This window comes from Dermacentor silvarum, chromosome 5 (assembly GCF_013339745.2).
Source record: "Dermacentor silvarum isolate Dsil-2018 chromosome 5, BIME_Dsil_1.4, whole genome shotgun sequence".
Taxonomy (NCBI): Eukaryota; Metazoa; Arthropoda; class Arachnida; order Ixodida; family Ixodidae; genus Dermacentor; species Dermacentor silvarum.
Window position 1 is genome coordinate 38,637,887 of NC_051158.1, and position 25,751 is coordinate 38,663,637.

The following is a 25,751-nucleotide window of genomic DNA, read 5'->3' on the forward strand; positions in this document are numbered from 1 at the left end:
CGTGCCTACGCAATTGTACGATGAATAAAGAGATATCTGCAATAGGCATTTGGAGAAAAAAACGTAAGCCTATAGCCCATTAGAATGTCGGCCCAATCACGTCCAATCATTTTTCTCAAGTGCACTGGTTGGGCACGAATACCACTCCCCCTGCTAATGCACGTGCCTACGCCAATTTGTACGATGAATAAAGAGATATCTGCAATAGGCATTTGGAGAAAAAAAACGTAAGCCTATAGCCCATTAGAATGTCGGCCCAATCACGTCCAATCATTTTTCTCAAGTGCACTGGTTGGGCACGAATACCACTCCCCCTGCTAATGCACGTGCCTACGCCAATTTGTACGATGAATAAAGAGATATCTGCAATAGGCATTTGGAGAAAAAAACGTAAGCCTATAGCCCATTAGAATGTCGGCCCAATCACGTCCAATCATTTTTCTCAAGTGCACTGGTTGGGCACGAATACCACTCCCCCTGCTAATGCACGTGCCTACGCCAATTTGTACGATGAATAAAGAGATATCTGCAATAGGCATTTGGAGAAAAAAACGTAAGCCTATAGCCCATTAGAATGTCGGCCCAATCACGTCCAATCATTTTCTCAAGTGCACTGGTTGGGCACGAATGCCACTCCCCGAGCACGTACCTACGCCGATTTGGACGATGAACTCGACAGTTAATCCTCGGAACTTTAAGACAGACAGACCACAAAAAATGCTATAAATCAAAATACCAACAGCGCATGTCTATTATGTTAAATATTCGCACACTGAAATAATAAAAGTGCGAAGCAATAACAGAAACCTGAAAATGATGCAATATCATTTGGCGCTGCTGTGCGCTACCTCCGGGATCGGCCCATGCAAAATACCGCGTTTCTACCAGAAAGCTCGCTTTCATGCATAGCGTTTGCCCCCCAGCGTTTCCGGGTATTCATTGCGGTTACAGAAGCTGCAGTTGCCGGCCGGGAAGTGTGAGAAGCAGGCCGGGATCTTTGAATGCTATTGCGTTCTACTCTTAAAGGCGAAGTTTAAGCATCCTCCAATTCTTTTTTTTTTTACTTGCGTTGCCGACAATCTCTTAATATTAAGGCGAAAGCCTTAAGTGACTCGTTACGCGATGGCCTGAAAAAAAAAGAAAAAAAAAATGCGGCGTCTAGTCGAGTGGTAAAAATTTAAAAAAAAAACCACGTGACCTTCTCCGAGCGAGAGGCGGGTGGAGAGGGGAACGAGTTGCGCGCGCAGAGGTGTTGCGTCGCTGACGTCACGCAGCGGTGGTTGTGGCGACAGTCGACTGCGAAGCGAGAGAGACAAGCGATAGATGGACGCTCGCCCGGGGCCAGCGGATTGCGCGGTAGGCCTCGGAAGTAACACTACTGCCGAAGATGCTCGACAAGCGAGAAACAAGGTGCGACGTGCGAAGCGGTGGGAGCAAGGCGTTCGACCGCGAGTGCTGCTTTCCCCTGCTGAGAGGATGCAACGTAAAGTCGAAGAGAAACGGCGCGAACGCGTGAAGCCGCAGCTAAGAGTCGAAAATGAGCCGAACAAAACGAACTGCGAAAGAAGCAACGCGACGATGCGAGATGGCGCATTACAGCTTATCGACTGTCGTCTGTACACAATCCACCGACAAAGAATGAACAGGAATAAATAGAGCGATCTCTATTTATTCTATCGACTTTTAGTAGCAGGCTTTCGCCTTCACATGCTGCCGGACGTTTCTCGTAGCGAGACCCGGTGTTCGTTAAAAATGCAATTTTAAAACTTATGACTGTCAGCAACGGCAGTATTGGGTAAAAAAACATACGCTGCCATCGAAACGAGCTATGATTATTACGCGCTATTCACGATAGTGAAAAATAGTAAACCGATGCTCAAAGGAAAGCCGCATCGATGGTATGGGTGACCACGGAGGCCCTGCAGGACAACAGATAGTTGATGCAGAACTTATTACTTCGGCTCCATTCGCACTGTTCGTAGAATTCGTTCGGTGCTCGGCCCACGTTTGCGGCGGAAAATAGTTGGGCGGTGTTGTGTAACTTCAAAACAATGAAAGTGATAGCATGGATTAGGGGGATTACGGCGGCGCGCCATACCTCTCCTCAGCGACCGCGCACGAATACGAAACCATTACCGCTTCTACCTTGCTTCTGTGCGATCAGCTGTCGGAAATGCAACTGAATTTTCGCTAACACACTGTGGTTCAGTCATGCTAGATTAAATCATGTGGATTGAACACATGTGCAGTAGTTGGCTGCAAAAATAGTGACTGGCATGTTAAGGAATAAAATGAATCTGTGTGGCGAAGTTCGCGGACCGCTGCTGCAACTGTCCGAACGTGTTACCGGCACTTCGTGATGTACGGCTTTCCTCGAGGATACAGAAATTTGCTCATCCGCCAGCGTTGTATCGCTAACCTTCAAACAAAGGACTTCAGTCCCGGAACGTCGGCAAGAGTGAGTACCGCTCGTTAAACAATGACAAAGGGAGTAGCGCCGCTTCCTGTCATAGTAAGTTTCGCGCACGTTATCTATACACATCTCTCCCAAATGGCAGGAAAACTTACGCCAGCTCTATCGCCGACGTATCAAGAATAAGTGAATGGGCGCACACTTCAATATATGCGCAATTTATATGCACAATAAATGACGGACTACACCGATGGCGAACGAATGGTCGAAGCTGAATGTTTCGTGACGGTCCACAAGAGTAAGCGAGTTACTAGCTGTAATATATATTTGCTACAAGGTATTACAATGTACAAAACAGCTATGTTTCAAGCCTTGTGCGCAGCAAGAACAAATCTATCGGAACTGAGCACACCCGCGAGCGATTATGCAGAAAATGGTCAGATAGTGGCCGCACCGAGGAACTTCACTGAGTCAGAAACTGACAAGCCAGTGCTTCAAAATGTTTGCCAAATAAAGAACAAAGAGCAAAACACACTAATCCTGACTGAAGTCATGAGCGGAATGTTTGGATAGCTTGGAATAAATATTTATCCCCGCTTTTAGAACAAGCACCATATACGCTGCTTGCGCCGTTTGGACATAGCTTAATCAGCTCCGAAAGCGCTTTTGCATGTTCTCTGAAGCTGTGATCAAAGGTTCGTGTCGTCCACCTAGTCACCGTCTACGATATCTCAGAAAACAGACGTTTTCTAAGCCGCGCTGGCGTCATACACTTCCATTGTAAACAAGGAGGCAACGGAGGCAGTTGAGGCAAGCAATGGACGCGTCAACACGTGATCAAACATGGCAGCGCCCACGGGATCGCCGCGAAAAGGGTCAATACCCGCGGGTGCGCCGTCGAGCGGGGAACGCACCTTGAGCGTTCATGGGTATGATTGACAAAAAATTACTCCATCTCCCGCTAAAGGGAACCATGTGTGGATGCGAAGCAGCGGGGAGATGGTTAGCTTGAGCGGGAGATGGTTTCGCGGCAGTGGCCCGAGCGCTCATCGCGGCGCTGCACAGGAGAGAGAATGAGGCGCGCGCGCTTCGTCATTTTCATACCGCGGAACTACCGTGGCGCCCCCAGCGGAGTATGCAGCTGTCGCACCACCTGTCGTGCGCGCCGCTCCGGATTCCTAGAGGAAAGAAAGGGGGAGTGTAGGAGAGGAGAGAGAGGGGGAGGGGACGCGCATGTGCTGTGGAGGTGTGGGATGCCGCGGGAGGGACGGACAAAGCCCCCGCCATAAGGTGCTTCGCATCTAAAAACTGACGGTCACCTAAGTACCCCTACGTGATTTGAATGCGAAAGCATAATGACGTCTCTAATTTATCGCCTTAAATTAAAGTGCTACCCCAATCCGCCTTGCTCTAATTTGTACCAACCTTAATCCACTTTATTCCACCTTCCATCGACTTTTTCTAATTTTGAAAATTGCAAAAAAATACAGTTGGAGAACCAAGTGTAGAACCCCGTGACTCAGCACTAAATACGATGTCACAATTCTGTAAAGTTTACCTATTAAGACAAATTAAGCGGGAAAAGTGATGTATTATAAGTCGCTCTGGAATATATTAATAATTTGTGAGTAGGACTCACAAATTAAACTCATGTATGCATTGTAAGAATTTCAGGTAAACTGTAAACACATCTCACATCTGTGCGCTCGAGATGATCTAACAGATGCGATCTACAGAATTCCGATATCTGTATTTAGTGCACAGTTATGAATTCGTAAACTTCGTGCTTATCTTTACTTTTTTCTCTCACTTACCAATGTTCAACATTCTTTTTTTGTAAAAGATGTTGAATATCTATATTTTGCTCCCAGCAGTAACTATAGAATTTACATTTTCTAGCGTCCCATTGCCAGTGGCATATGCCGAGTTACCAAAGTTGGAGTCAAAGACGTTCATCGAAAAGCAGCACGCACCTACTGCCACATATCCGGTGGCCAAAATTGGCATCGAAGAGGTTCATTGAAGACCGGTTTCATTCAACAGTGGCGTCAACCAGTCCCGCATCTACAGTGACCCGTGTCGGCGTGAATGAGGTCCGTTGATGAGAGGCACATATGTACGAGTTGGCCTATACTGAGTGACCCAAGTTGGTCCGGTGGTTGGTTTGAAACACTGTTACGTCAGCACAGCTGCCCGATGCGCTACCCATTCGACCACGGACTACCCAGTGACTCAGGTAGCTCCCTGAACGTGCATGAAGTATACCCTAAGAATGATAATCGTATATATAGCTTCGCAGTATAGTTATATGCACCCCACTATCTGTGTCCAAAGATAGATAGATAGATAGATAGATAGATAGATAGATAGATAGATAGATAGATAGATAGATAGATAGATAGATAGATAGATAGATAGATAGATAGATAGATAGATAGATAGATAGATAGATTTTTGCAGTACGGACACTCCAAGCAGTGACAATGAGGCCACAGCTTTCTCTTGGCGCTCGTATAACACTCACCCCTGGGTCCGAGCTCGGCGGCCAGGGTCTTGGAGGCGCGCCGGAAGTGCTCCTCGCGCGTCACGTCCAGGTGCAGGACGCGCAGCGAGGCCGAGCAGAAGTCCCTGAGCATGGTGGCGCCCTCTGAGGACGGGTTGAGGCAGCCCGCGAGCACCTGGAACCCTGCGGCGTCCAGCCGCTTGGCCAGCTCGTGGCCGAAGCCCGTGTCACAACCTGCGCGCGGAGAATTGGCATGGGACCTTTACTCATATAGAGCTATATGCCTCTATATGTCAGAAACACATAAATGCAAATGCATATTGGCTGAAGTGAACAAAATAGAGATGTGCAGTACCTCGAAGTGTTTTCTCCCATCTAAAAAAAAAAGTTGGGACTGTTAGATTTCTGAACCAAACTAGCTTACCACAGAAGTGGTGGCCGCTGAAAGCTATGTAACAGTGAAAGTAGTCACAAATAGGTTTGCAAGCATAATGGCATTGAAATGTGTGTTTTCCAAGGAAGAAGAGTACATTTTGCCGCATATCGATAAACTTCGAAATGCGGGGACTTCGATGACAAAACGCGCCGCGAAACCATCAGTCCAGGCAGCTGCTAAACGCGACACAGTAGGCATCTATGAACCTTCAGACGCCACAAGAGCACGTGACCACAAGAGCACGTGACTGCAACTCGTTCGCTCGAGAGCACGTACCGTTAGCGAAGAAAGTTCGAATCAGAAAAAAGCAGGGGGTGAGTGAGCCAATGAAATCAATTTGGTTTATTAAAAGAATCATGCAGGATGGACGGCGTATATTTGTTCCAGTGAGAATATTTAGACAACGTTTATTCTTTCGTTGTGCAATGTTTCGGAGCGCATATACGGTAGGCACTAACAGGTTATGACCAGAAGCTTACCGCTATATTTGAAAAGAAGTGGGCTATCATCGCATTCTACCAGCACTAAGGTTAAGGGCAGAAACTTGGAGGTTAACGAAGCTTGAGGAGAAGTTGACGCCCGCACAAAAAGCGATGGAACGAAAAATATTGGACGTGCCTCAATCGGACTGCAGCCGCCGCGGTTCGGGAATCGAACCCGCCACCTCGCGCTCAGCAGCAAGACACCACATTCCACCGAGCCACGCGTCGGCGAGTAGTTAAAGTGTGTTACAACTTGTAAACAGCGGGATAGAAAATTTTACAGGACACGGGACATTCGCGAAAAAGCTAAGTACCCGCGAAACGTGGACACATAACCTTTCAATCTCTTGTAGCCTTTGAGATACCTTTATACACAGCGCTCCATTAAATTAGAAACCCCGTGCCTTAACAGAGCAGAAATTCCCACTTGCCGTGGGACTGGTGTACCGGGAACTGCTGTGTTCAAATGTAAGAAACTGACGCAGTGAAGAAAACTCTCTAGGATGTACGCGGCGGGCGTCGTGTATAGAATTGAAAATTATGGGGTTTTATACGTGTCAGAACCACGATCTGTTCATGAGGTGCGCCGTAGTGGGGGACTCCGGAATAATTTGGACCACCTGGGGTTTTTTAACGTGCACCTAAATCTGAGTACGCGGGTGTTTTCGCATTTCGCCCCCATTGAAATGCGACCGCCGTGGCCGGGATTTGATCCCGGCCGCGCGACTGGCCACTCGAGGCACTTTGCGTGTATATTCGCGGGCTTCTTTCCCGCTCGGAAAAACACTATTATGTAGCACGTATTGAGCAACAGAAAGCTGTATCGGAAGTTTTTCATGTTGCCCTGCAATTTTCTCTTTGACACTTTTCATTTATATTATTTCAGAAGTTGATTAATTAATTACGACTAATTATGTAATCAGGCGGAATGCAAAACATAGTCTGAGTATCACCAAGCGACGGAAAACAACATTATTACCTTGGTTCTGTCCAGCTACGTAGCATCTGCATATTATTAAATCTTGTTTGCATGATTGTGGGGATATCCCTTTATATTAGCTGGAAAGAAGTTTGCGGAGGGACACCTAGAGGGAAGCTTAAAGCACCACTCAAAACAGCGACAGCTGAATCGACTACGGCACGACGACAACTACTACAACTGCCGACGACGGCACGACTACGATATATTGACGGTACATACACTGAGTCTGGAGCCTATTTCCGATACGGCTCGCAACATTCGTAGGACGCTTAACGTAAAACTTGCAGTACCACTCTAGACAGCGATATCTGACACGACAACGGTACGACGACGATATTGACGGCACAGCGACGGAGTTCGGAGCCAATGGCAGATATACAGCTGGCAAAACTTGTAAAGGGGCACAAAGCGAAACGTTTGAACTACTACTCGAAACTGCGTTTCGAGTTTCATGCTTGGTCTTGCACAAGAGAAAAAAAAATCGAATGAGAGCGAAATGAGGCACTCGCACGTATAAATGACCGACCGTGGAACGATTTGCGTCGGCTGACTCGCGCGCGTTTTCTCCCCCTCGATGGATTCACGCATGCCTGCACCTCGAAAGACATAAAAAAGAAAAAAAATGTGGTTGATCCCTCTTATATAGGAATCGGTATAGAACACGAAAGTGAAACGTGTCTTCACAGAAGTAGTGTAATGTTTATTGCACATTGATATATAATGTCTATTGGTGTTTTGTGGCTAAAGCGCCCTTAGGCGTTGATGCACCCACGTTGACGCCTGGTGGCACGTCTCCTCCATCACGACTACCAACGTCGATGACCATGAGCAACCGTCGTGCATATGGAAGCTGCACTACGCTGCACACGCTAGCACAACGCGAAAGACGAAGCACGTAACTGACACACTAATACAACGCGCAAGACAAAGCACGTAACTGAATCGTCACCGAGTCAAATCAGCGCGTACAGCGCGTCGTAATTGCAGCCTCCGCGATCAACTTCAGAAACATTTTCAGAGCTAATTGCGGAGGCCACGCTCCGCTGTGCTGAGTACGGTGAACGCCACCTAGGTGGCGTTGGTAGTGCTTCTTGATGCCAGCGTCCCTTCGAATGCTGGCATCGAGGCGTCGTAGTGCTGAGACCACCGAAGCGTTCACTGTCGGTGCGCGTTAAGGCCGGAATACATGGAGCGAATAACCGGCGTCCGAGCGAAGAACTTCGTCGGGCGGCGAACGTCCGACGGCCGGCGTCAAGAAATTTGCCGTCCGCAGCCGATCTGCCTGTCCAAACATTTTCGTCGGGCGAACGCCGCCGCCGGAAGCGTCTAGCGCGCAGCGGTGGACGACAGCCAATCAGGAGGCACTAGTTCCGGTCGCAATGCATGCTGGTGTTTCGCGCGCGCGCGCCTTTTCGCGTCGTCTGCAATCGCGTTGGTGTTGCCGTGTCTGCATGTCTCTGCACCGATTGAGTAGTTCCTAGTATGATCTCTCAGGAATCGCGTTGTATTTGTACATCCCATATCCGCTGATCTGCGAGGAAACAGACAAGCAGTGCAAGCTCTCTACAACAACCTTCAACAGAAATCTTCTGATCTCAGAGGCCACATGCTGTCGTCATGCCTATCTCCCGACTTCCCCGATAGATGGCGTTGGCATCGGATATTTCTTTCGCTAGGCTTAGACGCGTTCGAAACGAGAAGCGATCTCGAAAACTACTCAAGGTTATCCATAATACTCTGTCGTCGAAGCGGCCTGAGACTAAGCGAAAGCCGTTTACGCAGTCATTTGCTTCCAACTAAGTGAATTCTACAAGGACAACGCCAAATTCAGTTCGAAGCGGGCGGCCGGGACCGCCGCCAACACGGCGGCCAACGCGCGGCGGCGTTCGCCGCATGTATTGCAACACAGCAAACATCCTGCGTCGTGTCGCCGCGTCGTTACTTGACGCGTGAAGTTCGTCGAGAAAGTTCGCTCCATGTATCCCGGGCTTTAGTGTCATAATGCAGTACTTCTCTTTTCTGCTCGTAGGCGGCGGCACCGCCCCGAGCAAGAGCGCGGGTACACGGAGGAGTGTTAGATATATAAGGCGCGTCTGTGTAGCTCTCAGCGAATGCGTTTGTGGCGCAATGGGTTAAACGCTCGGCGATCTATCGTCGCGGACCGAGAGGTCGTGGGTTCGATTCCCAAATTTTGCATGTTTGTGGAACTTTTTCTTCTGGTTTCTTTCTTTGTATTATGTTCTATGACGTATTTCCGTGACGGAAATACGTCAGTGAAGTCTTGGTGGACCCCGGAATAAAACACTTTCGTGTTAAAAAGGAAAACTTGTCGTGGAAACACATAGCGCAGCCCAACCCGGAAGCCCTGCATTGTTGAAGGAGCGTCGTGCCGGCTTCCCCGCAGCATCGCCGACCTTGATGAGCTGTCGTCGGAAGTATAGCAATGACCGGTGCGCGCACTGCGTCACGCGAAAGCACTTTGGCCGAGAGTGGTGAGGCCGAGCCTTGAAAGAAGGTGAAGCTGCAGGCGCCGCGGTTTGAACTTTTGCGGTTTCTCCCGCGTCGTTTTGCCCCGTGGGCTGTTTTAAATGCGGGCAATAGTTACGAGTTATTGTAGACAAGGGGTTATGGCACGAAGGTTGGGAAAGTCCATTTCTATTAGACGATTGTTCGCAGACTTATAAACGCCACGGTTGTAGACAATCTGCAGGCAGTAGCCAACAGGAGGTGTGAAGCCAGCACCTCATAGTCAGTAAGTCGACCGGTTGATCAAGAAATAACGGAGTCAGTCATTGAATCTATCTATCTATCTATCTATCTATCTATCTATCTATCTATCTATCTATCTATCTATCTATCTATCTATCTATCTATCTATCTATCTATCTATCTATCTATCTATCTATCTATCTATCTATCTATCTATCTATCTATCTATCCGCTAGCTTGTCAGTGTGTGTAAATCAATCAATCAATCGACCAATCAGAAGCAATTAGCAGTCTACAGAGCCTCACACGAGAGCGCTTAGCTCGCGATTGAGTGCGTCATTCCTCGAAACCATTTGTGAATGGACGACATGCTGGTGCGATTTCTCCTATACGTCGCTGCATAAACGCGGTCACGTGAATATGAGCCCAGCCACTTGTGGTGTGCACGGTGTGCACTTGCGTCCGGCCGAGGCGGCCGCAATATATGGATGCAGAATTTTTAAAAATATATATGTATTGTGTACGTAGATTTTAGGACGTGCAGTAAAGAATCCCAGACGGCAAAAATTAATCTGGAGGCCTCCATCCAGCGTCCTCCATCTATTATCGAACTCGAGTGGCTTCGAAGAATGCCACTGTGTGTTGGCCGTTAACGCAAACACAATAATCGCTGTCATGTGCCACCACTGCTGCTTTCATCCCCCGTCTCTCACCCTTTTCCTCCTTCCCAGCGTAGAGCATCAACCTAAAGAGTACACTACTCAAATCATCTATCTAAATCACAATCACAATCGCTCTTTCTCAAATCACCTGTTATTGTCTGCATTAATCTGGCATAAACTATTTCCTGAAAGACCACTTCCTTTGTAGTGTTCCTCGTTGGTTTACAGAATAAATGACAACATGATGATGAAGATCGTGATTCCGTCGTGATGATGACAGTGATTTATCGTGACGATGACAGCGGTTGTCGTCATCGTTATCTTCGTTGCCGTTGTCTTGGGTACCCAAGCGGACTGGACATATCGTAAGTATAGTGATTGGACAGTGGCCTTCGATAGCTATCGATCTCAGAAAAAAAAATTGTTTTTTGCTATCGTTTTCCACGCGCGCCTGTGTTCACTGCACTCTCCCCTCTCCCTGTGTCAGTTTTCTTCTTCCCCCGCATTTTATTTTCATTCTAAAATTGTCTAGACCCTTACCTACTAATATTACAACATCGTACCGCGTTATATCTTATCGACTTCCAGTTATTGTTATCTATCCTGGGTGATTATCTTGACTGCACGCGAGCAGCACAATGACTCAACCGCAGAATGCCTTTATCATATGGACTCGCTCAAGTCTCTTATCGCTTTATATTGTCTTGATCTTAGCGTTTGACGAGCTCCACACGTGCGCGTATGACCAAGCCCGCTTGTTTTGCAGTTGGCGTTGGTGACCAGGCAATGCTCAAGGCCATTGACGCCGAGCCCTTGTCAGAACCTTGAACTCGAATGCGTCGCGTAGAAGCTCGCAAACAGTGGCGCGAACGCATTTATTGCGAACGCATTATATGTCTATTGAGGCAGAAAAGCTGGCGTTGTAGGCAACGAGTGGTACCAAAGATCATCATCAGCAGCAGCATCATCATCATCAGTGACGTCATCAGCGTCTTGTATGACGTCAGCAGCAACACAGAATTAGAACAAGTTAGAGTAAGGTGACTTAAGGTGGAGTAAAGCGCATTAAGGTGAAGTAAAGTGAATGAAGGTAAATTAAAGTGGATTAAGGTGGATTGTTAGTACAAATGAGAGAATGGAAGATTAAGGTGGAATGAATTGAATTAAGGTGGATTAGGGTTGGTATAAATTAGAGCAAGGTGGGTTAATGTGGATTAAGGTAGAGTTGTGAAGGACACGTGACAATGTATGACGTCACACGTATCACGGACGTAACCACCTAATTAGAGAAGTCATAATGCTTTCGCATTCGCATCACGTAAGGATACTAAGTGACTGTCAATGTTTTTACCCACTGCCGTAAACGACGAACTATTTTACGGCTAAGCTCTGTGTCTGTACGGGGGATTTCCTCATCGGTTTTTGTATAAGCTCGTGGGCCCCGACAAGCGCATCCTCAAGAAAGGTCGTTTTTGTGGTGCGACGTTAAGGATGTGTGCAAATATAGTGCTTCAATTATGTAAAAAAAAATACGCAGTCGTAAGTCATAGTTCTGTTTCCCTATATGGTTCTTAGAAATTAACTTTCTCTCTCTCAAGTGCAACGAATTTCGTGCAAATCGTTCCGGTGATAATCTCGTGAGAGCATCTCTGCGTTTTCACACGTATTTGAACGGGGAGGGCCCTGAGCTAAACCTTCCTGGTATGCAGAACAGGAATTCACATTTGCCGCGCAGCCTGCGTCCCGCAAACTTTCGTAGTTGGCTGTACATAACGAGAAAATAAATTAAACAACAACAACAACAAAAAGGAAAGAAATACGCATGACGTAAAAGCAGACGCGCGTTAAATATGGCTCGACAGTTTCTTCCGTATCGGTCGTGGGTAAAACCTGGGTCTCTTGGCGATCAACGAGTGACGCAGGATCACAACTGACGGATGTTACCGCATAGAAAGAAAGAAAAAAAGAAAGAAAGATGGGCTCAAGATGGAATAAGCTAAAAGTGTTCTCTAGGTCAATCGGCCACTGTTTTTTTGTTTATTAACTTTTACTTTTTCTTTCAGCATCGCTAGTTGGACGGTGAAGAGAGGGTCGAGCGAAATCCTTTATTCGCGTGACTAACCCTGTGCCGAAGACACAAGGACGGTCTAGCTGTGGGCGGAGTCGTATCAGGATAGACTTGGCGCATTCGCTTGAGTGACGCGCCTGAGTTTACGCGATGTTTTGATGGCGGGAAGTGACGTTAAAAATATTTTTGTATAAAAACAAAAAAGAGCAATGACTGCCGACTATGCATTGCGTCTAAAAGCCTCGGTCGCCCAAGGCTCTTTTCTGGCATGTAGAAATTAAAGGCAAAAGAAAAATAATAATAAAGGAGGGGGGGGGGGGGTTCAAGAATGAAAGAAGAGAGGAATACAATAAAAAAACTAAACTTCAAAAGAAAGAAATAATACAGCGTTTAGGAAATAAAGAAACATGTTATGAATGTTTCATTCAGTCTTTCGACAGAATGAAATCTGGGAAGACGTAACAAACGGAATAAAGGAAAGATAAAAAAGAAAGAACACTGGAAGTAACTCAAAAAAGAATTAAACGAGGAAAGGATAAAAGGAAAGATTTAAATAAAGGAGAACGAAATGAACAAAAACGCAAGAAGGACTGAAATATTCCAAAAGAAAGAATTGAAGTAAATAAGAAGGAAATAAAGAAAGCAGGCAAGCACACGACTGCGTCAATAAACGAATCAAGACTAGACTTTATAACCTTGGCTGTCGACCACCGGAGAGAACAATGTGTTGACGGCGGGCTGGATTTTTTTCTTTTCTTTTCTTTAGTGAGGAATAGTCGACGCCGGAGGCGCAGGGAACCGGTCATCCGGGCGAACGGAATACACGCTCGAGAAGGAAGTGCGTCGTTAAAGAAAAAACGACGGCCCCGCTCGAAGAATAACGATGCGGTTGAAAGGGATCACGGCAGTGGAAGATCGAAAGATACAATTCAATAAAGAAGAACGACGGTGGCGAAGTCGAGCTATTTATTCTGCACCCCCACGGTGACGAGCTTTTATTGTAGGTTAAAGAACACGCCTGCAGCCTCGTCAAAAAGTGACGAAAAGCGCGCACGTTTGGAAAGCGCGGTTGCTTCGTAAACAGAAGATCATCCTTGCGCGAATGTGAGCTCTGTCAGTCCGTAGATGCTTGACTCAATTGATAGTGGCAACACCGCCTAGATAGCACAAGGCCTCTTCACTCCGATCCATGAAGTCATGCTACACGGCCCGACTGCCAGGAAGGATCAAGTACTTGATTTTGGGCGTAGTTCGAACGAAGTACCTCAGGTTGTCAGTCTTTCACCGGGGCCCTCTACTACGCCGTTTGTGATAGTTTCGCCCAGATGCCGCTTTTGGATGTCAAATCCAATCAGTCAATCAATCAATCTCCATCATTAAATAAGCCAGTCAGTAAATTAAAGGACATCTGTTGTGTAGATAAAATTGCCGGTCAACTTAATGTGGAATATTCATAAAGACTGTGTCGAACTCTACCATCTGCTCTAGCTCAAGCCGTTCGCGCGTTCTTGGAACGAGTGCATGGCTTCACGCATGACGGGACATATCGTGACGTTCGTTAATTTTGAATAATTTCCTGCCTTACGGGTACGAATCGTAGCTTCGAGTAAAACATCGCAGTTTTTCTCGCACTCTATAGCCTGTAAGCCTAACTCGATACTAAGCTATGCCTAACCTAAACTTACTAGACGAAACGATGTGGACGGACTTCCCGTACACATTTACGAGACGAAGGACTTCGCCTCTGTTTCTCACATTGGGAAACCCGGGTAGCATGGTTTAAGACCTTATCGTCATCACTTGCGGGCTGCACGCAACGTGGGAGGCTGCATAGGAAGGCTGGAGGAGCCTGAGATTCTGCGCTCGGTCGCCCCGCATTAGCAATTCGTAATGTGTAGTAATAATGCTGGAGATGACGGATGCTGTAAAGTTGCGCTACGGCAACTCTCGTGACGTCAAGGTCACTTCTTTCTTTCAAGGATGTTGCGTCAATACAATGGAATTGTGCTTACGAATAAAACTAACAAAGGTTTGAGGGACTGCGTTCTTTTGTGTTCCAGAACAAAGCGATTGTCATCGCGTAATAACGTGTAATCAGTAACCAGTTAGCGAGTTGTTTTTCTCTGGTTAGGCAAAAGACGTCCCCGTGGCATGCGTTCTTTGCAGAGATGCGGCCTTTCGAGCCAACTATTTCGCACGAAATGAGGTCGCGGGTTGGAGTCCTAGCAGCGGCATGTCACATTTTGATGGTGGCTGGATGTAAAAAAAAATAATAAAGTTCGGGTACCGAGCTTTTGATGCATGTCAATGTATACAGCCGGTAGTCAGAATACGGCGACCTGCGATATATGACATCTCTTCTAGCTCTTCTAGCACTTGGGACGTCAATCAATCAATCAATCAATCAATCAATAAACCAATCCATCAGCAAATCAATTAATAAATCACTCGATGAGCTGAGCGCTAAAGATACAACTAAACTGTATTATTTAATGAAATATTCGTGAAATATACTTTTTTAACTAGCAATATAGATTAAGACTAGCCTATAATTAGCACATGTGTGCAAACACGAAATGTATTTTACCTGCTCAAACTTCATCGTTCCTTCGAGAGTATGAATGTATGCGCGAATAAAGTTTGCTACGAGGCTAGCTCATTTCTCAGGATGACAGCACGCAACTGCGATTTTTTGAAGATTTTGTTCAGGACACAGCAATAAAAGCAGGAGGGGACTTCGTAATACACAGCTTTTCGTTTGTATGATATATGTGTATTCTCGTCGTTTCTTGCGCCAAGTGTCGGTTTATACGCAGATAAATAGCTTGTAGTAGTTTATTCCCTGAGTCTGGCGCAGTAGGCTACAAGGTAAGCTGTAGTGGGCGGTTGTGGTTCAATTTTGACTACTTGTAGTCCCTTAGCGCACATGTATGTTAGTGCACAAGAGCCTGTGCATTACTTCCGTTGACCCCATCGGAGTGCGGTAGTCGCAGCCAGGAATCGAACGCAACACTTGGATGGTCTATAGGTATTCAAAATAGACTTCTTGCAGACTGCTCAAATTAGCATTTTATTAGTATTTTAAGGACTTGCTCGTTTGGCTGTAAAAGTCATACTCTATCGACAAAAGTCATTAGCAAAGGTCGAGTTCCCTCGGTCTATTGTATAGTCTAGAGACTACCGAGCGTGTTGTTCGAACAAGGTTTATATGGAATTTCTGGAAAACAGTGGAAATCAGTAACTTACAATAACGTTTATGGACAATATAGTACCGCTTTGTTGACATTTTGTTGCCTTCAGTACACTATTTGTTGGGATTCAACTGAATGTCATGCGGGATTTTTGCATTGGGTAGGTCCACAGGCTTGTTTACTGACAATCTGTACACTTCACATAAAAATCTATATTTTATGTTTATAATGTTGTCCATAAAGTGTTCTGTACACTGTCTCCGTAAGTTTGCGTGTGTGCAGTGCCTAGTAACAGAACGCCACGAGACCACTGACATCCGAGCAGCTGTTTAAAAAACAGTATAGAGGCGTTACTCGACAATGAAGTCGAAGTAATACGTCCACAAGCTGTTTTTTGTAGACAAACTGTATACTTGGTCGAAAAACGTCTACAGACTCCCTTAAGAGTGTCTAAATAGTTAGCTGTGGCTGCGCGCTTCGCAGTAGATCTGCATGGTCATTGAACCAAATATGTGCAGCAAAAGCTTTGATCGTGACACATCGAAGCGCACGAGATCGAATGTATTCGAACAACGAAGTCGAAGCCAGTACGTCTACAGGCTGTTTTTCCTAGACAAACCGAAGAGTTCGTCGAAAAACGTCTGCAGGTTCTCTTAGGAGTGACTAAATTCTTTTTTATTTTTTTGCTTTTTGCTGTAGCTGTCCGCTGCCCAGCGAAACTGCATGGTCATTGAACCATGCGTAGCGAAAGCCTCGATCGTGACACATCGACGAGCAACCGAAACCTCCCGTCATTTTTTTGTTCCTTAAGAAATGCCACGCAACCAAGTTGCACGCCTCGCAACCCGGCCTGCGCATACATGACACCTTGAAACTTCCTGTTTGGAATTCCGTTCCGGCCCCTTTTTTTTCCTCGCCCATCCGTGGCTGGCCCGCAGATATTAGCGCCGGAAACACCGGCACGCTTCTACCGAGAAGCATCCGCTTAACCTTGTCTCTTTCTTCTTCACTGATTATTCGTCCCCTTCAACTTGGCGCATCTTGCGGTACAGGGGGACGAAGGAAGACTGACATCGTGTTGTCTGCATGCTCTTTAAAAAAATATATAAGTTTTCTCATTCTCCCCTTCTCTCCTGTTTTGATACAAGCTCCGAGAACTGCGCCTTAACGCTCTAGAGAGTTTCCGCCTTACTTTGAGCGGGAACGAATCTCGGTCGACTCAAAAAAAGTCCTTCAACGTTTCGCGGACCGACAGCGGAATACCGCGGGATGTGGAAGATAGACAACGCGGGCTAAACAGCGATACTTTTTTGCCGAGAAAAAGCGGGTTCAGTTTCCGCGGGGCGCTGGCCGATGCTAAGCCTTTCTTGCGATAAGAGGCGAGCGCGGTGCGACAGTCTCCGCGGAGTTTACCTTGCGATTTAGAATTCACGAAATATATGGGCAACGGAAACTGACCGTTCAGTTCAGTGTACGGAGTTTGACGTCCCGAAGAATCACCAGCTATAGGGCTACGAGGGATTAATTTTGACCACATGCGTTATTTTTCTTTTTGTTGTTGCTTATAGTTTTAGAGGTCGCACCCGATGCTTAGTTTTAGAGGTCACGCAACTCGGAAATAGTTAAAGGGTGACATACTTGGAACTGAAGGTAGAGCGAAGAAGACGACACATACTTTCTTTTCTTTTTATTCGCTTGGGTTGGCAAGCGGCTTAACTTGACGGGGGAGGGTGCGTGACCCAAGTGCGTCGAAAAGACGAAGGCAACGTCTCTCAATCGTTTTCTTAACCGAAAACACGCACAAGGTCGACACCCCCCTCGGTACTATGTTTAGTTAAGTGGTCACCTGGCAGTTCCAGGTTTACAAGTTCTTTCTTTTTCCTTTTTTTTTGCCACTCGGAAAGACTGTCCTAAATAACTCCTTTCAAGTGAAGAACTATAGATCTAATGATGCTATTCGTTTCTTGCAAATTACTAAAAGAGTAGGGCTCGGGTTTTCTGTCGATATTTACGATTTATTCTATTTGGTCTTGGACGACGAACTGTCCGAGGCGGTCGGTGCACGCACCGAAAATAACGGCGGCCTTGCCTTTGTGAACTAAGCCTCCATCACAGTTGAAAGATTTATGACTTTGAAATTTTATCTCAAGTTCGCGCTCATCTCATTTGACAACGACATGTTTCAACAAAGGAAGGGCATTTGTATTAGTGCTGCTGTAGCTCATGTTCTTTGCGACATTTTTTAGCCTTTAATTTAGGGGTGTGCGAATAGTGATATTTGAAACCGAATCAAATACGAGTCGAATATCGCCAGAAGCGTATTGAATCGAATATCGAATACTTTTCAAATAGTTTTTCAATAATGAATAGCCGTTATCACAATAATTATAAAACGAACTTCACATGCCAGTATTCTTAAAGTTAGCAAGTTTCTCTCATTACACAGTACGCTATGAAGCGCTGTTTATTAAACACCCAAACAGAGCATTAGGAGCAAACAAGCAGTTTCTTCGTATGCAGCAGTGTTGTTCACAGAGTGCGAATGATCACTGTACAGCCTGTAAAGTATGGCTACCTAAGTGACGTAGCCGGCTCCACTACGCAAGGCCTCATATATTATGTTTGTATGCTACGCTTTCGCGGGTGAAAACTTACGGTACTTTGCTGCTACTTTATGTTTATTTGGGCGCAGTTGATGTTTTGAAAGATTCGAAAAGTATTTTCAAAATATTCGCATTTACGAACATCGACTTTTCAATTCGAAGACTGAATCGAAGTAGGCACTATTCGATTCGTTATTCGTAAGTTTCGAATATTCGCACACCCCTCTAGCCTTTAATGACAGTGAACTTCATCAGGCATTTGAAAAGAGCACGGTTCTGAAGGCTTCGAGACACGTTGACGATTTTTAAAATTATTTCACAGCATTTCTCTAATATGACGCGCGAGAATACGGTAGAGGACATTTCAAATAGGCACGTGAGAAGACTGACATTTATGCATGACACATCTGCAGACAATAAGCCATGATTCGTGAAACTGCGCCTGGTCTATACAAGTCCCTCCCTCCCTTGTGAACGTGTCTTCTTCTTCTTCTTCCTCTTCTTTTTTTTTTTTTTTTGTTGCGTTACCTTCAGTTCTAAGTATGTCTAACAAGGCCATGAAAACGTGTAACTTCAGTTGAACAGTGACTTAGGTGATTGTGATTTTATTTATGAGGTTTAGCGTCCCAGTGCAACACAGCACACAAGAGATGCACTAGTAAATATGTCCGGATTAATTTTGACGAACTTTAAAAAAATATTCTTGTGGTAAACATGGTGTAAAGCTTGTACAATTCTGTACGATCTTGTAACTCCTATTGTACTATTTCAGGTGCGTAATATTTATTGTACTGTTCTAACTTTTACTTGACTGTATATTATTTCATATATGTGTTTTCGACGCTTACCAATATTTTTATTGTTATATCACGTTTGACGATTTGTACTCATACGAAAATATCAGGAAATCAATGACGTCATACCAGCGTAATGGAGCTGTGTTTCGGCACAAAATTCAGAAACGTAGAACTTTGCCCTTTCTTTGCTGAGCTACTAATCAACTTTTCTTTTTTTGGAACAAAACTAAATGCAAATCTACAACTTTGACTAGACCTTTCGCCAGACAAAATGAACTCAGTGCTGCTTCTTAACGTCCCTCTAAGCAAGGAATTCGAAATTTATTAGCGGCTTTTAATAACACAATATTTAATCAGTGGTTGTACAGCTCAATTTCCTATCTTGACTGGTGACAATAATATGTCGTCGAAAAATAACCTAATTCTTTCTACCATGACGTAATATCATGATGTAACACCAAGATGTAATGCGGATTAGTCTTCGCTAAGACACCCGGTATCAAAAAAAATTAAAAAATTAAAGATCCTCATATGTAGAGATTCATGATACATAATGTACAGATTAAACATTTCGTACACCTTCTACCCACATTAGAAGTTCATATAAGAAAATAATGTTACAAACTACCCTATTATCCGTGGCCTCGCACCTTTATTTCTTACATGTGCTTGCAAATACGTAAGGCAGCATGAAAGACATGCTACCTGTTTTCACTATTCAGGTGGATTTGGCTTGCATGACGGATCGCTACGTTCAGGTATGCAAATATCGAAGTTGCACGATTTGGCTCTTCAGCTGTATCCCTTAGGGCGCACGTTAAGATTGCCTGAATAGAATCTGGTAATAACGTAGTCATTTTGGAAAGGCGCCACCACGAAAAAAAAAAAGGCGGACACGAAGAGAGACGACATCAGAATCGCCACTCTCAACTCAAGGTTTCTTCGCAACAAACTGCGCAATATACAGGGTGTCCCCACTATCATGCACCAAGATTTTAAAATATGCAAATGCCACGTAGATTGACAGATCCGAGGTAATATGGTTTGCCGTCGCTTGGATCGAGATACTCAGATTATTTTTAGCATTCCGCCTAACTACATAATTCGTCTTAATTAATTAATCAACATCTCAAATATTATAATCAAATGAAAATTGGCAATGAGAAAATTGTCGAGCAATATGAGAAACTCCCGATACAGCTTTATTCTGCTCAATACCTGCTACATAAACGTTGTTGTTTTTTTCCGAGCGTGAAAGGAGCCCGCGAATACACGCAAAATTTCCGCGCGACAGGCCGCTCGAGGCACTTTGCGTGCATTCGCGGACTTCTTGCACGCTCAGGCGTGCAGCCGAGCATTTATCGCAGTGCGGGGCAATGTGGGGCTGGCACCATTCGCAACAAAGCAGTCATAGCCACTTAGCTGCATTTCCGAGTCTATAGCGCTTGTTTCGAAATATCCGTTGGCGAAAAGTGCCAAAAAGGGTGCGTAGGCGTTCCAGTTAATTTCCTCCCTAAGTACAACACAAAAGCTATCCGGCACTTGATAAATGAAGCCCCGATAAGCGTTTTGTAGCAAACTTGGGGGCCGCACATATCTCGGTTGTGACAGCCTCAGTATTTCTGTATCACAGATGTTAATTAAGTACCTCCCAGGTTCGATTTCGTAACGTCAGTCTGCGACGTAAAGTTAATAACAGAACAAGTTCAGTTTAGATGTGTCAATTACATGTCGAAACAATACAGTTTCGCGTGCACGTAATATCAGCTTATTCAGGTTCTTTTCTTGTTGAAGAGGCCGAATCGCGCTATACGCCAGTAGTGGCCTTTTTTTTATCCGTTCGAAATTAAATAAAAAAGGCCGTGCGAGCGCGCAAACGTCTACAAGACGTTTATCGGCAGAGCTATTGACTGCATGAGTCACTCTTCAAAGGGCGCAGTGTAGCTCACATGAAGGACACTTCGTAAAGCCTGGCCCACGCAAGTTGTACAGCCTTTACGAGAAATCGTGGCATGTGCTCAATGGCTAAATATAGCCACAGCAGTACCCTGAAAGGTCCAGCGTGATATATCTCCCGCCATTTCCACTTACGTCAACCGCTCGTAAACACTTATTGCACAACTGTATGCTGGGCTTTCCTTTCGATGTGCGGCTGCGAGAATGCCTACAAGATGTCTGTATCTCATCTCCATGGTAATGAGTTAATTATCGTAATTGCACTCGTAACGGCGCAAAGTATCGCCTGTGGTCATCTTGCGAAACTGGGGTTTGATCGGCGGACTTACCGGCGTTGCTAAAAGAAGAGGCGATAAATTGGGGTATTCAGAGAAAAAATATAATGTAAAAAAAATTTGAACCAATTCAGCAAGAAGAAAAAAGATCTAAGTATGCGTCACCAATGGAACTAATGAAATGCCACAATATTTCATTGCCCGAACTACGCAGGAATAAATTATGACTGGAATTTCTTTTTTGAGTTTCTTAGTAACGAGTTAGCACTTCAACGCTTTCACTGTACAAGGCCGCTATTAATGATACACACTAGACACTATAATTAGCTTACCTTTACCAATTATTCCGCTCGAACTGACGAATATAATTACTCGTTGTTTCCCACACGAACCGTTAATTGTCGAGTGGTGTCGATCAAATGTTGGAGTACAATGTGTTACACAGTGAGAAATAATGTAATAGAACTTTTTTTTATTTTATCGTTGTCTTGTCAGGCTCATGCGTTCGTGTGAATTGATACCATCTCGGCATAGACCACGAGTTTGTGGTATGCATTGAATAAATAAAACAGAAAATTAAATTCTGGTGTTTTTCGTGCCAGAACCACAATCTGATATTGAGGAACGTTGTAGGGGGGGGGGGGGGGGGGGCACTACGGATTAATTTTGACCACCTAGTGTTCTTTAACGCGTGCACCCAGTGCGCGGTACACGTGCAATAAATAAATAAATAAATAAATAAATAAATAAATAAATAAATAAATAAATAAATAAATAAATAAATAAATAAATAAATAAATAAATAAATAAATAATGATTACGCGAGTTTTGCCGAAATTTGTGTTGTAATCTTCAATGGGTCTACGCATGCTGCCAATTCCTGTTTTCCACGTCGCAATCACAGTATAGGCAGCGGATATGCTGTACACCTAAATTATCTTTTTTACTGGTGAGAGAAGTACCCAATTTCAGAGAAAAAATTTACACCAGCGTCGTGGAAGGAGATTTATCTGTCACAATGGCGTTGAGTGCTGTTATAGACATTATTAATCCTTCTAAGAAACTACTAGGCACAGAAGAAGAGTCTATTAGAAGTTCTCATTGTGAAGAGCACTGGCTTGTCCGTTAAAGGAGGCACTCGGTGTTTGCATTCAACCCTGGCGAAATGCAAGAACGCCCGTGTCCCGCGCATTGGGTGCACGTTAAGGATCCCCTGGTGATCAAAATTATTCCGGTGTCCTCCACTACAGCGTGCCTCATAATCAAATCTTGGTTTTGGAACCTAAAACTCCTGTATTCAATTCGTATTCAACACTGCGAAGAGTTTTGTGTGGGTAATAAAAGATGGTTAAAAAAAAAAACCTGCAGGCTTCTGCTCACAAAAGACTCCAGTTTTTGAGAAGAACGGTTCTTATGAGAAGAAAGGAATGCAGACATTCCTTGGGGAAAGGCGCTTTAGTAATATCGCTATAGACATCATAGTATAATCGTGCGCAGGCTGAGGCAATAGACCTTTTGCATTGAAACCGTTAGTCCTTCAAGTGGTTAATTTTAAATATCAATGATATAAATCAAGTAAAAAAGATGGAGTTAATTATCATCGGTTTGGCGTTGTGGCCCTACATACGCTGTTGCATGATGGAGTCTGTTGCATGGTTGAGTCTTGACTGCAAGTGCGTATTATTTGGGCTATTCCCTGCAAAATATGAATACACATAAACTGAATTTGAAAAGAAGAAAAAATGATTAGCCTACTTGCGTTTTCAGGCAATACTGCTCCAAAACTCAGCAGAAATTGTGACAGCAAAGCAAGATAAATATGGAAATTTCTGAATTTATTGATACATCCGTACACCTGGGTCCCGTATGTTGATAAAAACGTCTTACGCTAGAATCGTTCGTAAGAGAAAATTACAGCCAATCACGATGCTAGAAATCGTTAGCGAAGCCAGCTGGGCGATGGCAGAAAACACTTAACGAAAGAAAAATTTTGCGAATTCGGACACTGGAGGGAAATTTTGTAGATATCCACGCAAACCTCGAGATGTGGTAAAACTGGAACTCACCCGTAATTAAGACGGCTTTCTTGACCCCATCTTTGGTCGTTGATCTGCTGCTTTTCTTCGTGGAGCCGTTCTTGGCGGGCGACGGCTTGCCATTCTCCTCGGCGACCATGGCAACGGCTGTGTCGGAAAGTTCGGTTCAGTAGGTAGACAGTCAAGAAACTGGTCACTCCATTGGCCTGTCGAAGCGAAGGGGGAGAACAGAGACCTCACAAAGTCAGTGGCGGAAGTTTGTGTCGTTTGCTTATATGGCGCACTCAATGCCGAAAAGTTCCGCGTTTGTATTCACCCCGCCTTGTATCCGTGACGTGCCGGTGACACCGACAACAAGGGAAATGTGCGCAGTGGTCGTAACGAAGTGGCGAACAGTGCTGCGGGAAGCAGGATAGCCTTTCGTGTTTCGGAGAGGCAACTTCACACTCGGTCGCTACAAACGTTTCTGGAATATGCGACGAGCAGCAGCGTATAGCTGCATTGGTGTCAATGATTAGATCGAGAGACACGCTCGGTTATCTCACTCGGAATTCCGGTCCGCACTGCAAGTCCTTCATCTGTAAACACAGCACTAGGTAAGCTGTCCGAATGAAAACGTCTGTTCAAGAGTGGTCAGAAGTCAAGCGTTTGCCTCGGATCTTCTTCGTCCAGAAGAAGGAAGTTCCACACTCCAGACGTCGCCGCTGATCCTTCTCTTTTGTAGTAAGCTTAGGAAGCGAAGATCTTTGCCAAGGCCGCAAGACTCCGTCGTCTGCTTCAGTCCTGAGTGAGCTTGAACCTTGAGAAAGCTTGAGGCAATCTTGACGTACGTACCAAAAAACGCTGTGTCATCTGCTTCAGTCTTGAGAAAGCTTAAGTTGTGAGAACACACGAGATCGCTGTGTGGACGATGGGCGATTTTATGAACTTTGCCGAGGTATCAAGGCTCAGTCATCTGCATCAGTCTTGAATCTTGAGGAAGCTTGGGGCAGTCTTGAGGAAGCCGAGAGGTTTGCAAAGGTTGCAAGACTCTGTCGTCTGCCTCAGCCTTGAGGTATCTTGTGGCAGCCTTGAGGAAGTAGGGCTTTTCCAACGTCACGAGACTCTGTCGTCTACTTAACAAAGACTAACTTTCACAGACGGTTATGACGCGTCAGCCGTTTATGAAGTGCATAAGCAGTCGGTTCCCATGAAACTATCTTGTCTCTTTCGGTCATTCGGTGCGTGGTCAGCAGGGAAACTCCCAGACAGTCGTCACGGTCGTCTATCTTGCAGTAGTGTTCGAAGAAGAAGCCACGTTAGAAGTCTTCGAGGCGCCCAGATGCGTGGGGGAGTGAAGTCCAGGAAGAGGTCTTCAGAAAACGCGTTCTTAATGTTGCACGTCTGTTTCGAAGTTGGGAAGCGAACTGTCAGAGCGGTTTTGTGGGCACGCCGTCGCCTCGAATCACACGCTTGATGCACTTCTCGATCTCGGGCGTCCGCACCGGTCGCCCCCCAAGGTCTGCTGCGACCCTTTCTTCTTTGTCGTCCGCCCGCTTTGTGGCCGCCAGCGCTTGCCTCGCCCGGGTATAGTTGGCAGGGAGGAGCGGTCCGGAGAGGGGCACGTCGTTCGCCCCGGCGCTGGCTTCCTTTTCCCCTTCGAAACGCCGAGGGTCGGGCCTTCCCCTGCAGGTTGACGGCGACGCCGTTGCAGTCTTGACTTGTACACCCCCTCTCTCTCTTTACATCTATCTCTCTCGCTCCTTCCTCACGTTGTCGTGCTGGTCTTCACTCGCGGGAACGGCGTCCTCACGTTCGAAGCAGCACTCACACACACACACGCAAAACCACGAATAAGAGTTGCAACAAAAACCCGAGCACAACAAAAAGAAAGCTAGCTGGACGCCCCCCGAGAAACACCCCGCAAGCTTGGAGCCTGCCAAAAAGGTGTGAGGGTGTTGATGACGCCGAATCCGTGCTTCGTCGCCTTTCTGTGGCGTGACTTGGGAGAGAGCGCATGGACGTTGCCCACTGTCCCTTTAGTTCTTAACTTCAACGTTTTTGTTTCTTTTTCGATCGTCTTATATTTACTACGGACTGTGGGCTCTTGACGAGAAAATTGCGTTCTTCGGGTGTCCCTCGCTTGGCAAAAGATGCGAGAGAATGCATATAGCTGCTCCTCACACGAAGGACCGTATATAGGGGACCGCGTGGGCTTATTCCGCGTTACCACTTTTGAAGAGAGTCGTGGTGTCTGCAGCGGGTAAACACGTAGTTATTTGAGCGGTCGTCCTTCGATGAAGTAGTTTCGAAACGGGGACCTGCTATTCTTTCTGTCGTTGTGTCGTTCTATCTTTGTGCACACTAAATATTCCTGGCAGCGAAATCGCGATGTTTTTTTTTGTTTTTTTTTATGCATAAAAACTTCCGCAACAGATACGAAAGAAATACTAGAGGGAAACCACGTTGACTCATAGATATATTTTTTTTCTTATAACTATTACTTTCTGACAGCTATCTTACAATATCTTACGAAAATATTGCTTTCTTACAGCTCGGAGACGCACTTGTTTGCTTCCCACGAATACCGGCGTATTATCGCTATCGCGCTCACCCATCACTGTTTCCAACATGTTTCTTGAGCACGACTGCATCGTCA

At 45.5% G+C, this 25,751-nt stretch overlaps 1 protein-coding gene across 1 annotated transcript in view; it reads right to left on the reverse strand.

Annotated features, from left to right (window-relative positions):
* Positions 1-25,125, reverse strand: part of LOC119454078 (11-beta-hydroxysteroid dehydrogenase type 2) — a 28,318-nt gene extending 3,193 nt beyond the window's left edge. Inside the window, exons 1-2 of the mRNA XM_049667903.1 lie at positions 23,144-25,125; positions 4,877-5,150 (exon numbers count right to left, since the gene is read on the reverse strand). Coding sequence (XP_049523860.1) covers positions 4,877-5,150; positions 23,144-23,252 — 383 coding nt within the window. The 5' untranslated portion in view covers positions 23,253-25,125. The remainder of the gene's footprint in view (positions 1-4,876; positions 5,151-23,143) is intronic.
* Positions 25,126-25,751: the final 626 nt, after the last annotated feature.